Source organism: Cyclopterus lumpus, chromosome 24, assembly GCF_009769545.1.
Source record: "Cyclopterus lumpus isolate fCycLum1 chromosome 24, fCycLum1.pri, whole genome shotgun sequence".
NCBI lineage: Eukaryota > Metazoa > Chordata > Actinopteri > Perciformes > Cyclopteridae > Cyclopterus > Cyclopterus lumpus.
In genome coordinates this window covers 15,152,802-15,168,388 of record NC_046989.1, presented here as the reverse complement: position 1 = coordinate 15,168,388, position 15,587 = coordinate 15,152,802, and the positions used below count along the sequence as shown (strand labels likewise).

Sequence of the window (15,587 nt, the reverse complement as noted above, 5' to 3'; positions counted from 1 at the left end):
TTTTGTTTATATATTTTTACTTTGCATACCAGAGAGACACCTGTGAAATATCATAGGACTATAACAATAGTTTTTATGGGAATCTCTGAGATGAAAATGCTTCTGAAGACTGATGGAGAGACGCAGTCACAGGAAACACTGGTCCATTAAAAGTCTGAGAGCAACACACTGAAGTTGGTCCCACAGCGTCTCTCTCTCTCTCTCTCTCTCTCTCTCTCTCTCTCTCTCTCTCTCTCTCTCTCTCTCTCTCTCTCTCTCTCTCTCTCTCTCTCTCTCTCTCTTTCTCTCTCTCTCTCTCCCTAAGAGGATAAGCTCGTCCCTTTTTCTCCCCTCACGGTGATTGGACGAGGCCACTTCTTAGGAATGGCATCAAACTATTTAAATAGCACTTTGTCCCCCTCGGCTTAAAAGGGAGTTTTTTAGCGGCCGATACCAGCAAGGACAAGTTTGCAATCAAGAAGAAAAAAAAAAAAAAAAGATTTGATTATTTACCTTCTTTTGACGGTGGAACTTTTTACATTTTAAGATAACTCGCCATAAATTCATTCTTGAGGATTATTGCTGGATTTCTAAATAATTTGCCGGATTTTACTACTTCTGTTCTGCTGATTTCGTGAAGCAGGTGGGTGGCACATATTCTAAGGAATGTGACTATTTCTGCAGCTGCACTGGCATTAAAATATTGATTCTGACTCAATGTATTCATTTATTTGCAACCTGTTACACACAAAATGTGTCTGACATTCATGTTATAAGTTCTTTCTTTTTCCCCTTGTGGTTATTTGACACAGGCAGCCGGTTGGTGCTTCACCATGAAGTTGACAGGAATATTTTTGCTATTGATGCTTTGGACCTGCGAGAGTGCGCGAGTCGCAGGTGAGTTTGAAAGAACTAAAGAACCGTTCAGAATATGAATGATCTTTTTATCATTTATTAAGATACTCTGGTGTGATTCTTTGTTTTAAGTTCGCAGTGTGTTGAAACTAAAAACAACAGACACCCCGGGCACTGCCAGACAAATGCTCACTGCTTATTATTATTATTATTATTCACCCGCAGAGAGCCGGGACGACAATAGCGTGTTTGACTTGTTCGAGCACGTCAAAGTCTCGAAGAAGAACCACGGGGTCACCCTGGTGAAAGGAGACGACCCGTACAGCCCCGCCTACAAGATCCTCGACCCGGACCTGATCCCCCCGGTCTCCGAGAGCGCCTTTCGGGACCTGATCGATTCCATCCACGCCGAGAGGGGTTTCCTCCTGCTGCTCAACTTCAAGCAGTTCAAGCGGACCCGGGGCAGCCTCCTGACCGTGGAGAAGAAGGACGGTTCCGGACCCGTGTTTGAGATCGTCTCCAACGGCAAGGCGAACACCTTGGACATCGTTTTCTCCACCGAGAACAAGCAGCAGGTGGTTTCCATTGAAGATGTGGATCTGGCTACGGGCCACTGGAAGAATATCACGCTGTTCGTGCAGGAGGACCGGGCGCAGCTGTACGCGGGATGCGAGGAGGTGAACACCGCCGAGCTGGATGCGCCCATCCAGAGCATCCTGACGCTGGAGACCCCGGACAGCGCGCAGCTCCGGATTGGCAAAGGAGCCGTGAGGGACAGGTTCATGGTGAGCAGACGGGAGATTTATTTTTTAAATTAGGGAAATAGATTTGTCTTCTTCTCCTTTTTATTTCACGTCTCTTGTTTAATGTTGTCAGCCGAGAGTTTTGTTTAAAAATGCAATTTGGTGATGATGTCCGAAAGCGTAAAAAAACGCAGGTTTTGTGATTATGTCAATGTTTTAATTAAGACAGATTAAAAAAAGAAAAGCGGTGTTATTTACTGATGTTCCGGATGATAGCCTAAACTGAGCATCAATACTTGCAGGGGGTCCTCCAAAACGTGAGGTTTGTGTTTGGAGCATCACTGGAGGCCGTCCTCCGCAACAAAGGATGCCAAACCTGTAAGTAGTCAGACCATCATTCCTCTGCTTCATGACCTGCCGAGTCCATGTCCTTGTCAAGGAATTCAGTATCTACTTAATGTGCTTGCTGATTACAGACATCCCATAAATGGGAACCAGACACACAGTAATGCCAGTTTACAAATATCCTCAGGGTGCTGTGGTCTCAATGTCGGGACTGTGCATCAACTTCTTACTTTTCTAAATGATGTATTGCAGTGTGGAATGTGTAACATACATGTAATATGCTCACTCACCAATAAGTCAACCATAACGATAAAAGTGCAAATATGTGGTTTGATTTATTGTACTTATCTTCTTTCAGCCATGACGACTGACTCCATGATCCTGGAGAACCTCAATGGCTCCTCAGCCATCAGAACAGAATACACTGGACACAAGACTAAAGGTACTGACATGTGCACTGTTACATGTGTTGATTTGACTCCAACCTAGAGATGGACTATAATAGACGAAGAATATATGATTTTTCATATTTATTTTAGAAGTAATTTTATTGTATTGTATTTAATTGCCAATTAATGTCCTTCCTCCCTGTGATTTTGCTCCGGTGAAGACCTGCAGATGGTCTGTGGCTTCTCCTGCGAGGACCTGGTCAGCATGTTTAAGGAGCTGAAGGGCCTCGGTGTGGTGGTCAAGGAGCTGTCCAGTGAGCTCCGCCAGATGGTGAGGAAGAAACCCACCAGACCGTCTGGTGGCAGAGTGCAAGAGACCGTCAGCTGCCCATCTGCCTTTGATGGTGTTTGTTAGACGTGTCTTCCAGTTACATTCACCTGTACAGTTGTCCAGCTAAATCATTTTTAGACACATGCTCTGTATTCGCATACGCAGATGAGGTAACTCTATTGCTCGGATTTTGCACTGTAAAATCCTATTTAGTGTCAATCAAATGGGGTTAAGAATACTTTTAGAGCTTAAAAAACAAGGGAGCCTGTTGAGGCATTATGCGTTGTGTAATCAATAGCTCTATACACTCTTCAATGAGGAATTAATATAGCTAAAACCTTTAACGACATCATTATGCTGCTCTTTCATCTGTATGAAACAACTCATACTCGTGTGTTTTTTCAAAAACTATACAGACCCATTTTAATAGCAAAGGTAGTTTCTGCCAAGGTGACAACTAACTTGGATCCAAATAATCAATAACCCATATCTGCGTTGTGTCTGTGTCTCCTACACCTCCCTCCCAGACGGATGAGAACAAGCTGATTAAGAACCGCATCGGCGTCTGCCTCCACAACGGCATCGTGCACAAGAACCGAGACGAATGGACCGTCGACGACTGTACCGAGTGCACTTGTCAGGTGAGATCTCCAGGGTGTTCGTTGTCTCTAAAAGTACTTAAACACGCGCGTGAGGGGGTGCACTCCATGTTCGGACTTGTTGTTGCACACAGGCACACACAAACACTTGTGCAAAGACAACTCACATCGAGGCACACACACACACACACACACACACACACACTTACCACAAGTCAACGGATCTGGTCAGTAATTAGTAGGGTGAAGGCCTGGCAGAAGGCCAGCAGCCTTTACTGTTGTAATAAGAGGGCTGTTGACAGAAATTCAACTTGAGTGTGGCCTACAGTGACTTGACAAGACTTTAAGTGACACATTGTAATTAAGAACAAGACCGTGCCTCTGATATTTGGAAACAACCGTTGAGGTGCAAAACACTTGTCTGGGAAGAGTCCTGCTTTTCATTAATAAGATTTATTTCCTGATTTCCTCTTCTACTTAAACACAAGTTGTCCCCATTTCCCCTTTTCTTCCCTATCAGTGATCAGATCCAGGAGGGAGAACATTAGCAGGCACGGCTACAGGTCGTTGTTACCCCTGAATTATTCACAGTAAACCCACACAGGTTGTGCTGGCAGGCTGGCTTCACTTGTTTGGGGCTCAGAGCCCAGTCCGGCTCTACAGAGGAACTGACTTACATTATTAGGACTTTGGCTTCACTCCTACCCTCTCCTGACCCAGTGGGCAGGTGGTTTGTCTGCTGGGGTCTTCCTTCCCAGCCAGAATGCTCCTTTTTGGTTGTTTTCCTGGCATGGAAAAGATGTGCAAACTCAGATGTTGAGCAGATCGTTTCCTGACTTGTTTGCACGGAAAATGACTGAGACTTGGATGAACCGTCCAACGAGCACTAATTAAAAAATGATTTCCACGACAAACAACTCCAAATAAGTGACACAGTTCTGTACCGGGGATTTAACCCAAGCAACATCGGGGGGGATATCGATATATTTGATGATGTGTTTAACGATACATTTGATCTCTGTGCAGAACTCTGCTACTGTGTGCCGCAAGATCTCCTGCTCCCTGATCAACTGCGCTAATGCTACTGTTCCCGATGGAGAGTGCTGCCCACGCTGTGGAACACGTAAGCATTTCTGTCCCATTCATTGTTAGGATCTGCTTAGCTATAAGTACACTGCAATTACATGTATGGCAACCTTCACTGTAAGCTCCTGTGTAAATGTCCCTTTAATGCCAGAACGTATATATTTCAGCCAACACGGCCTCATTCACAGAGCGAGACGTTTCCATGTCATTTGCCACAGAAACCAAAAAGCCACAAATATTTCCCTCCATGTAAAGGTTTCTATTCAAGAGAAAACATATTAACTTTAGTGATGATTTAACTGCAATAACATCCGAGTAAGTGAAAGGGTGCTTATGTGTTTGGAACATTGGCGCTTTGTGCTCCGAAACATCTTTGAAATGGCCATAATTTGCCAAATTTGTTAAAGCGGAATGGAAAACGGTCGGCTGTTTAGTGAAGCCATCTTCCACATGAGGAGAAGTGACATTTTTCTTCATACCTATGCAGGCTTGGCTGCAGTGCTTGCCCAAAACCTAAATAAACAGGGGAAGCTGCATTCATCCAGACCTCAGCCACTTGTTGAAGTCATTACACACCCTGGGCCGTGTTTGCAAAATCTGTTTCCTCTTTAGGAAAACATAAGCCAATGGGGCATCCCTGTGTATGCTGAGGACAGTGGCCCTTTCTGTTTCCCGAGCTTCTCTCAGTATGCTAGTCTCTGCCTTCCGTCTCAACAGACGGCCTTCTATCTGTCCAAGTCCCAGCTAAATCCACACTATTAGCCCTCCGCTTTAAGAGCTTTCCCTCCTCATTTAGGCTTTGGGGTGTTTGTCGGGTGGGGTTGGGGGGGGGGTTGCTGGAATAGCTCTTTTATTGTCTGCCTCTTCCCCTCTCTCTCATACTCTCTCCTTCTCCCTCCTGCTCAGCGAGCGACTATGCAGAAGACAGCTGGTCGCTGTGGTCTGAATGGACCCATTGTTCCGTGTCGTGTGGGCGGGGCATCCAGCAGCGCGGGCGCTCTTGCGACCGTATCAATAACAACTGCGAGGGCACCTCTGTGCAGACCCGCGACTGCTACCTCCAGGAGTGTGACAAGCGATGTAAGTCAACACATCATCCTCTCACCCATCAACCAAACACACACACGAGTAGACCCTGTGAAGCAGCCAGCATAATTGACAGTGTCAAGTCATCATTTGTGTCATAATGTACGAGAGTGCCACAGTGGTCCATCGCTTTGCTTCCTGATAACTGACCTCTGACCTTTCTCTTGCTGCCTTCAGTCAAGCAGGATGGCAGCTGGAGCCACTGGTCACCCTGGTCCTCCTGCTCTGTCACCTGTGGTGCTGGTGTCATAACCCGTATCCGCCTCTGCAACTCCCCCACCCCTCAGCTTGGAGGCAAGAACTGTGAGGGAGAGGGCCGGCAAACCGAGAAGTGTCAGAAATCTCCGTGCCCCAGTAAGTCTCACCATCCCAAATTCTTGCTTGTATTTGTGTGTTGTACACCGCAGGTATAAAAAGTATTTTCTTTTTTCCTCTCGCCTCCCTTAGTCAATGGCAACTGGGGACCCTGGTCACCATGGGATACCTGCACTCTCACCTGTGGAAGTGGTAACCAAACTCGTAAACGCATGTGCAATGACCCCGCAGCCAAATACGGTGGCAAAGAGTGTGTTGGTAATGCCAAAGACATCCAGATGTGCAACAAGAAAGCCTGTCCCATTGGTGAGGCATTTTAATCTCTAGCTTCTAAAATTGAATTTTGTGCATCTGCGTTCTTTAAAACGTGCCATTTTTTTTTATTATGCGCAATGATGTTTTGAAAATGAGCCAACATTGTTGTTTTCAGATGGGTGCCTGTCTAACCCCTGCTTTGCTGGAGCCAAGTGCACCAGTTTCCCTGATGGCTCCTGGAAGTGTGGGAAGTGTCCGGCTGGCTACACTGGCAATGGGATCAAGTGTAAAGATGTAGATGAGGTAAAAATTCCTTCAACCTTGCTTTAATGACTGTTTCAACATCTACCAAGTCTTAATTATCTCAACAGTTGTTCTTTTTATCATAAAACAGTGCAAGGAGGTCCCAGATGCTTGCTTTGAGTTCAATGGTGTGCACCGCTGTGAGAACACCGATCCGGGCTACAACTGTCTGCCCTGCCCTTCTCGCTACTCAGGACCCCAACCGTTTGGCAAAGGTTTGGAGCAGGCCGCGGCTAAGAAACAGGCAAGTGCTGTCTTGTTTTTGTGTCAATCAGCCAATCGGGGAACGGCAAAATGCAAAGGCTCCGGCAAAAAAACGATAGGACACATGATATTCAAATAAAATATCGACAACAGGAATAACTGCTGCAAGTACACTTGTGTCTCCAGGGCAGTGACGGTCTGATCACTGATCTTTCAAACTATGTATCGCTGCTTCCGTCTCCAGGTGTGCACGCCTCGTAACCCCTGCCTCGATGGAAGCCACGACTGCAACAAAAACGCCCGCTGTAACTACCTCGGGCACTTTGCCGATCCCATGTACCGCTGCGAGTGCAAACCAGGCTACGCTGGCAACGGACATATCTGTGGAGAAGACACAGATCTGGATGGATGGCCCAATTTTGACTTGGTGTGTGTGGCAAACGCCACCTACCACTGCAAAAAGGTAATTAATGGTAAAGCGAGGCTCCGTAAAAGCAAAGGCACTTCAGAAGTGACTGTTTTAGAAGTAGAGTAGAAGTCATATTACTTGTATGTTTGTCGTCGTCCATGACTCTCTTACTGTGTTGTTTGTTATTCAGGACAACTGTCCCAACCTCCCCAACTCTGGGCAGGAAGATTACGATAAGGACGGCGTTGGAGATGCTTGTGACAACGATGATGACAATGATGGCATTCCTGATGATAGGGTAAGTACAACTCTTCACATGGGGCCAATCCTGGATGCCTCCCTTGTAAATATATATATATATATATATATATTTATATATATATATATATATATATATATATATCCACTCAGGCTCAGATGGCAAATGACCAGCTCGGCCCTCGACAACCTATCCTAAACCTTTTGTCTTGCCTTTTGTTTGTGTCTTTTTGAAACAGGACAACTGTCCATTCGTCTACAACCCCAGGCAGTATGACTACGACCGCGATGACGTGGGTGACCGCTGTGATAACTGCCCCTACAATAGTAACCCAGACCAAACGGACACAGACAGTAATGGAGAGGGAGACGCCTGCGCTGTGGACATTGATGGAGATGGTGAGCACTGGACGGTTTAGAAATAAACCATTCTCTGGAAATCCACGTCTTTCTATCTGTGCTGAATTGAAGTCATGCTTTTCGTAATATTCTGTACTTATGTAGTGGCTTTTCATATGATACGTTTTCATTGATTCTACAGGCATACTGAATGAAAAGGACAACTGCCCCTATGTGTACAATGTGGACCAGAAAGACACAGATCTGGATGGAGTGGGAGACATGTGCGATAACTGCCCGCTGGAACATAATCCTGATCAGGTGCGTGGACACACACACACACACACACACACACACATATACACCGCCCTTCCCCATTTCCTTCCACCTCACCCACCAACAATAATCCACATTCATCTCCCTGCCTTTCTCTGTAGCTCAGCATATATCTGTCTTTCAATTGAGACAGAGCCTTAGTGATTAGCCCTGTGTAGCTGTCTAAGCTTTATCACGCCATGTAAAGGTGGAGTAAATCCTGTATGCAGCTCAAGGGCACATCAGTTCAATAAGGCGTGGTGGGGGGCTATGGGTCTTTTCAATAGCCCATTGACGTTAGCTGGCTAATGTGAGAGAAGAGGCCCTAGGCTGGATATTACTGAGGAATGGGCTGGCCCTGGGCTGTGTGCATGCCCCGTCTGTGCACCATGGGCCTGTTCAGTCCACCTGTGCTATGCTACAATGAGAAACAGGAATGCGCTCAACAACGGGACTCGGCTACACTGATGTGGTCTTGAAAGAGTGAATTGAGATTGTGAGTGACTATAAAGTGAATTGCGCGCTGCAGTTAAAGGCCAAAAAAGACAAGTCCAGACAGGCACACAGCAATGTAATGTGCTGCTCCAAAGATTACAATAACTGCCAACAAATTAATTCCCTCTTCAAAAGTTGTGGTAGCAGAATTACTGTATGATTTGACACTGAGAGACATATCTTTACATCTCACCCTTCAGCTCCTTTCCCTTGTACCTATTCTTTCTTAAAGCAGCAGGGTGAGTCTAGTCCCGCCAAGCATGACTTCGCCCTTCACTACAGAAGCTGGAGGTGCAACAAAGTCTTGCGGAGTGATGTTTGATTTTCAGTTGCTAAAACCTGCTGACAAATCTGAGACAAATTGAGTTTGGCAGCTTTACAAGTTGCTGACTGATTCCAGCCTAAGGAAAGTCCTTAATGAAAGTAGGAGAACGAAGGTAGCAGGAAATACTGGAGTGGAATGTAATCGCTAAGACTTAATTGTCCCCTTAATCCATAAAAGTCACAACTCTGACATCAAAGCATTGCACCATCATTGCAGGTGGATTCAGACGATGACCGTGTGGGAGACAAGTGTGACAGCAACCAGGACATCGATGAAGACGGACACCAGAACAACCTGGACAACTGCCCGTACATCCCGAATGCCAATCAGGCTGACCACGACAAGGACGGCAAGGGAGACGCCTGTGACCACGATGACGACAATGATGGCATTCCCGACGACAAGGACAACTGCAGACTGGCCTTCAACCCTGACCAGCTGGATGCTGATGGTGAGCAAAATGGGCCATGTTTCAGCCCTAAAAGGACAGTATCTAGAGATGTTCGAAAAAAACCACACTTCCCATTTTTAATGAGTATGAAATGTGTATTCTTTTTTCAGGTGATGGCCGTGGAGATGCTTGCAAAGACGACTTTGACCAAGACAACGTGCCTGACATCTACGACGTGTGCCCAGAGAACTTCGACATTAGTGAGACAGACTTCCGCCAGTTCCAGATGGTTCCTCTTGACCCTAAAGGCACCTCGCAGATTGATCCTAACTGGGTCGTCCGCCATCAGGGCAAAGAGCTGGTACAGACTGTCAACTGCGACCCTGGCATCGCTGTTGGTAAGTAAAAAGAACACGTTGTGATATTTTGTGTACAAAATGCAGCCTTTCTGTGCATTTAAAATCAGGCCTCTTGACTTTCATTTTTCATTTCAGGTTACCACGAGTTCAATTCAGTGGACTTCAGTGGGACTTTCTTCATTAACACAGAGAGGGACGACGATTACGCCGGCTTTGTGTTCGGCTATCAGTCCAGTTCCAGGTTCTATGTGGTGATGTGGAAGCAGATTACGCAGACATACTGGTCGAACAAACCCACCAAGGCCCAGGGCTACTCAGGCCTGTCCATTAAAGTGGTTAACTCCACCACCGGCCCAGGAGAGCACCTCAGGAACGCCCTCTGGCATACAGGAAATACCCCAGGACAGGTAAGACGTTTGGAGGTTGCACACCTCAGTGGATCATTTTGATACAGGGACATTTGAAAAGATAAACTCATGGCTGTTAATTCACCATGCTTTAGGTCCGCACTCTCTGGCATGACCCTAAGAATGTTGGATGGAAAGACTTCACCGCCTACAGATGGCATCTGATCCACAGACCGAGAACAGGACTCATTAGGTGGGCAGAGGATATTAGTTAGTCCACATTTAAGTTTACTCTTCACGTGGGTTTGATATTGTAATCCGAATCTTTGGACCTCACCTTCCTTCCTACAGAGTTGTGATGTACGAGGGCAAGAAGATCATGGCAGATTCTGGAAGCATCTATGACAAGACATATGCCGGCGGCAGACTCGGTCTTTTTGTCTTCTCACAAGAGATGGTATACTTCTCAGACCTCAAGTATGAATGCAGAGGTAAGGATTTATGTAAAATCAACTTCCCGGCAAAGCATTTCATGATCTGTTCCGAAAATCGAGGCCATTTTTAACATTTTGTATTATTTCTCCTTTTTTTTAAACAGATGTTTAAATGCACGGCGCAGGAAGGTCTGAGGAATGCACCTTTTTTGTACAAAGTATGAACTTATGTATTCTGATGCAACGTCCAGGGAACGATTTATCTCCACAACTCTTTTTCCTGCGACACGCACACTCGGACGAGGCGAAGGGCATGTGGTCAGCCTCAGGGTCACTTGAAGCTGGTTTGGGCAGAGCACCAACCGGTTGATTGCCAGTTGAGGATCAGAGAGCCCCTTCTCCTCCACCCTTAGCATCTACGAGAGCAGGGAGAGCTGGGAAAAAACAAGCCCTCTAGCTTTGCCAGTAGGACACAAACACCTTTTTATTCCAGCTCTGCCTGCTTTCTCGCTCTCTGGAAGACCTCATTCATCTCTGTGTGGGAACGGCTCCCCATAGATAACTATGCACTTCCAAGCCTTTACATCTCTCTCTCTCTCTCTTTGTCTCTCGCCTCTTCAGCCTGTGTGCCTCTCTACCTTACCTTCGGGATGGACATCCCAAAGAAAAAAGAAACTGATGATATATTCCCTTTGCTTTACCAGATCTGCCAGGATGTAGATTCTGAATGACACAACTTTTGAGGACTCAGAGGATGAATACAGCAATAAGATTTGTTAAGGCTCTTGGTTATTGAGGACCTAAGGAAACTGTTGGGAGTAGAACTAGTTAGAAATATGGGGAACATGATGTTATGGATGTTTGTGGTCATGCATGTACTGTATGTGGACTGGAACAAGAAAGTGTTTCTACCTAAGAATCTCTGTAGAGAAGAGGAATACAAAATAAAATTTAAATTAGCTATCTTTTGAACTTACAAGTACCATGGGCCTTCTTGATGCTGGTGTCTTGTTAACTAAACAACTCTCAGGGTGAGATGGAAGTGACAAGCTTCCCATATCAAACCAGTAAGAAAAGAAAATATGAGGATTTGCTAAAGCCAGTGTTCCCTCCAAAATACTCACCATCTTAAGTCAAAACCTTGGTAATAAGTAATGTACCTCGTTCAGTTTCTGAGGATTTCAATTTGAAATGATGTAAATACACTTAATTTATTGACTCTTGCCTACAATGTAGGCAGCAAAATAAATTTTAATGGATAATCCATCCAATATCACAGTGAAAACTGATCCAAAATGTAAGTGTCGATCATCTCCCGCTGTACAAAGTAAATGAGGCATTCTTCAGATAGGGTTATTGAGCATGAAGTGTATGTGACTTGTGTGCGTTTTCTGCAGAGAGAGATGAAAAACAAAGGAAATCTTTGATGTACAAATATTACCTCATAGCTGTTGTATAATTCGATCAAACAAAAAAACACGACCAAGTACTTTTTCATATTGCTTTGAGAAGATGGACATCTTAGTGCCACTGTAGCATAAGCTGTAAATAGTATGACATTCCAGACCTAAAGACACAACGAGCTTCCAATCCCAGGATCTCTACCCCAGTGACAAGAACAGTCAGATGGGAGATTTCTTTTTTTTATAAATCATTTTGCTCTATCATTTATGTCCAGTGCTGTTTTTAGCTGATAAATTATTGTCTTAGCTGTTTGTGAGAGGTTGATTTATGTGTGTGCGTGTGTGTAGATAAATGCTATTTAAATAATTTATCAGGATTTGTTGCCTTACCAAAGGCCACACGTCCATCTGTATAAACTGTTTGCACACTGACGTGAGGATGTTCTGTTCTTTTTTTTGTTTTTACCTTCTTTGTTAATGTGTATCAATGTTACCATTCTTTTTTGTACATTTAGTTTTGCTTGTCTGTAAACATTTTCTTAGTTGTACAAAGCAAAAATGCTGTTTTTATTCATAGCGATTATTTTGTTACACACTTCCAAGACCATATCTTACCATGTTTCATCCAGTATTAAGTCCATTGTTGATCAGATCAATACTTTGTTTAGATGATGTGGAGATGCAAACATGATTTACATTAAACACAAAATGGTGGATGACTCAGACCAGCTTTACTACCAACCAGAGCTCATCATGACGACTTTGATCAGGTCCACTGGAGCTCCGATGCTCAACACTTGAACATAATCAAGGTCAAAATGATCACCCGGTTCCCCCGAAGGCAGCAACCAGTGTTGTGCTTCAGGCCTCCCTCCCTCCAGAGAGGCACCCGTCGTCTCTCTGGGATGAAGGCCACATAAGGAATGTGACACAGACGTCTGCTCCTCAGCTTGATCTGCCCGACCCCTGTGTGATCTGCATTGACCTCTGCAGAAAGTTACACAACACAGAGAGCAAATATTAGACCGACACAAACCGTGGCTTCGGGACTCAAGAGGCTAAAAAGAAAATCCAAACAATTTCCTGTGAATGCTGATCTGTAACATTTTTTTTTTCTATTTGGGTGATACCTAATCGTGATCACCCAGTGGTTGAATTGGATGATCACTGCTAGAGGTTTTCATATGTCCGAAAGAAGAAGAAAAACAATCCAAAACTGATATGTGGAAAACCTACCAAAATCCGACATGCATACAGTAAATACATATTCCCAAAAAATAAAGAGACCTGATCTGATAAGGGACAGAGGGTCACCAATTAACAAACAGCAGAATCCAAAAGAGTAAAAGAAAGTATTTACACTTTCGCTCTTGCATCAAAAAATATTATTTTCTACGACAACGCTTATCATATGTCATATCTTAGGTCACACAAACAAACCCATGGCAATACAACCTCTCAATAACATATTTCTGACAGTGTACAGTGTGTTTAAGCCCGACTGTTTTCACCACAACAACAACAACAACACAGTTGGAACAAATGTCATTTCCTGGCATGCAGTTCTGAGCTGCTCTCGCCGCACATCTCAGCATGACATGGCACCCAAAGTTTGGCTTTGCTCGATGCCGCAGAACGCCATTGTGGCGAGTCACGAGCCATTAGAAATAATGGCTTTCAGAGCACAGTGGTGCCTGTGGCTGGAGAGCAGACAGAAATACTCAAATATGCAAATTGATGAATATTAGTTGTTGCCGAAGATTCACGCCAAATTAAGTGAATAAAGGTTGCCGACTCGTCATCGATAATCGGACTCGAGTGAACCCATGAAGTCTCCTAACACCGACCCTCCTTTGATGTTTGAGTGCCTGTTATTAAGCCGTGGTTAGCCATCTGTGCTCGTGCAAAAAACATAAACACATTTGTTCTAAAAAAGAAAAGAAAAACCACACATAAGCACATTTTAGACTTGCACTTAATAAGTTACAGCCCGGCTTGAGTCATTATGGATTATTACAAAGTGGCAACACTGAAGGATGGACCTCTTCATAGATGCAGTTGTCACACGTCTCTGCCGGCTGTCTACAAACACCCACATGTTTACTCTCAGACCCCTTTTGGGCTGCATGTCACGATGTGTTGACTCATTGAGAATCCCCACAGCTTTCAAGAAAACCCACTTGGCCCACACAGGCAGTTTTCTGACATGAAATCTGTCCTCTGTCAATGTCAGATTTTATATACATTTACTTATATCTTACTTATATTTTGAAATCTTAGTCGTCTAGGACCAACACAACCATTTGATTAACCTATCGATAAGAGGGGTCAGCCCCATGTTAATATATATATATTGTAGGGCTGCAACTAGCAATTGTTATGGTTATTAGAAAACAACATTATTTATTGAGTCTTCATATTGTTAACATTACTACAATTTCAGAAAGTAGTGTGTAAAATATCACAAATTCCCCATAGCCTAAGGTCACATACTCAGAGAGATGGTACAACTCCAAAAATGTTTGGTTTACAACCATTTTATCTCATAGAAAAGCAGCAGATTCTCACATTTGAGTTGCTGAATCGACAAAAGTTTGGCATTTTTGCTTGAAAGATTATTGAAAGGATGATTATCAAAACATTAATCGATTAGAAGGTTTACAGTTTCAGCCCTAAATTGAGACGATGGATTTAGCAACACATCGCAGTGGTCTTGGAAAGTAATGGACCATTTTTTGGATCTTACTCATGTAGCTTTATCCTAGCTTCAAGATTTTGCCTTGAAGCTGTAAGACATGTTGATGGTGAATATTTATAGGATCACGCCGTGTCTTGTTGCCCACTTTTTTGGCAGCCTTCCAGTCACAAGTCTCCAAATACCATGATTACTCAGCACACACACTCCTCGAATAATGACAGACCGCGGCTGAAGAACGGCCCACTCAATTCACCTCCAGTGCCTTTAACGTGTCTGCAAAAAGCACCTATTAGCCTTGAAGTGTAATGACTAATGCACAACGCATACAACGGCTTCATTTAGCTCCTGTAATCCATCCGGGGACGTGGAGAGGCTGCGCTCCATTTTGCACAACGATTGGCCTCAAACCTCAAACTTCAAACCCAAAATGCTACATTTGATCGGGCCGCCCTCCTCCTCTAGTCTGTCTTCAACACCTTTGTGCTCCATGCTGCTGCGTATTGAGGTGTTGAAGTGTTATGTTAAGATGGAGGACCCCCCCACTGAAGAGCGCGGCCTCTGCTCACCACAGTAAGCACAGCAGCTGGAGGACACCACCTGTACATACAGTATTTGAGACTCAAATAAGAATAGAATAACATTTTCTTGAACAATATAGCCGTGGTGAAAATAAGTGTGGAATGTGGTTTAGTCAGGGCATTTTGCTTTGTATTATAGTATTAGTTGGGTGTGTAGGGAGGGTTTAAAAATAAAACTTCAATGACAGCAACACTTTCTAAAAAAAAAAAGCTGCAGGCACAGGAATTGTTAAAGTCATCACTTGTATTGCCCTCAGCTGTTGTGTCACATTTTAAGTTATCAGTGCTTCCTGGTTATGAACACACTCAGCAGATCTCTGCATATTAGAGGCATTAAAATGGCTAAAGCTCCCATATGTAGAGTGGTGAAAGACATACTCATACCTTTTACTAAAGTAACAGTACCAATACAACAATGTAAAAATAATCCACAACAAGTACAAGTCCTGCATTCTAAATACTCTTAGCTAGAAGTATTATCAGCTAAATGTATACATGATAATACATTCAGAGCATTAATATAGCAGCAAACAACTATTTGCTATGTAAAGATATTGTGGAGTAATGTCAACCTGAGCAGAGTGTGTGTGTGTGTGTGTGTGTGTGTGTGTGTGTGTGTGTGTGTGTGTGTGTGTGTGTGTGTGTGTGTGTGTGTGTGTGTGTGTGTGTGTGGTGTGTGTGTGTGTTTGTTGTAATCTGAGTTTCTTCTTGCTCTGTTGACATAGTTGCTGATGACATTATTCGAT

The 15,587-nt window shown here is 44.1% G+C and overlaps 1 protein-coding gene across 1 annotated transcript; it reads left to right on the top strand.

Annotated features, from left to right (window-relative positions):
- Positions 1-388: 388 nt before the first annotated feature.
- On the top strand, positions 389-12,284 carry thbs1b (thrombospondin 1b). Its single transcript, XM_034527137.1, has 23 exons — positions 389-622; positions 792-876; positions 1,060-1,619; positions 1,880-1,955; positions 2,281-2,364; positions 2,533-2,642; positions 3,170-3,283; positions 4,268-4,364; positions 5,234-5,407; positions 5,591-5,767; positions 5,861-6,034; positions 6,159-6,286; positions 6,378-6,530; positions 6,735-6,953; positions 7,090-7,197; positions 7,397-7,556; positions 7,699-7,817; positions 8,848-9,082; positions 9,193-9,420; positions 9,517-9,788; positions 9,884-9,981; positions 10,080-10,219; positions 10,327-12,284. The coding sequence occupies exons 2-23, from the start codon at positions 813-815 to the stop codon at positions 10,332-10,334; spliced, it is 3,498 nt and encodes a 1,165-aa protein (XP_034383028.1). The 5' UTR covers positions 389-622; positions 792-812; the 3' UTR covers positions 10,335-12,284.
- The last annotated feature ends 3,303 nt before the right edge of the window (positions 12,285-15,587 follow it).

Coding starts and splice junctions, on each gene's coding strand:
- thbs1b (XM_034527137.1), top strand. CDS start 813: ATGAAGTTGACAGGAATATTTTTGCTATTGATGCTTTGGACCTGCGAG. Junction 3,284..4,267: donor GTACCGAGTGCACTTGTCAG/GTGAGATCTCCA, acceptor ATCTCTGTGCAG/AACTCTGCTACTGTGTGCCG. Junction 5,408..5,590: donor CCAGGAGTGTGACAAGCGAT/GTAAGTCAACAC, acceptor TGCTGCCTTCAG/TCAAGCAGGATGGCAGCTGG.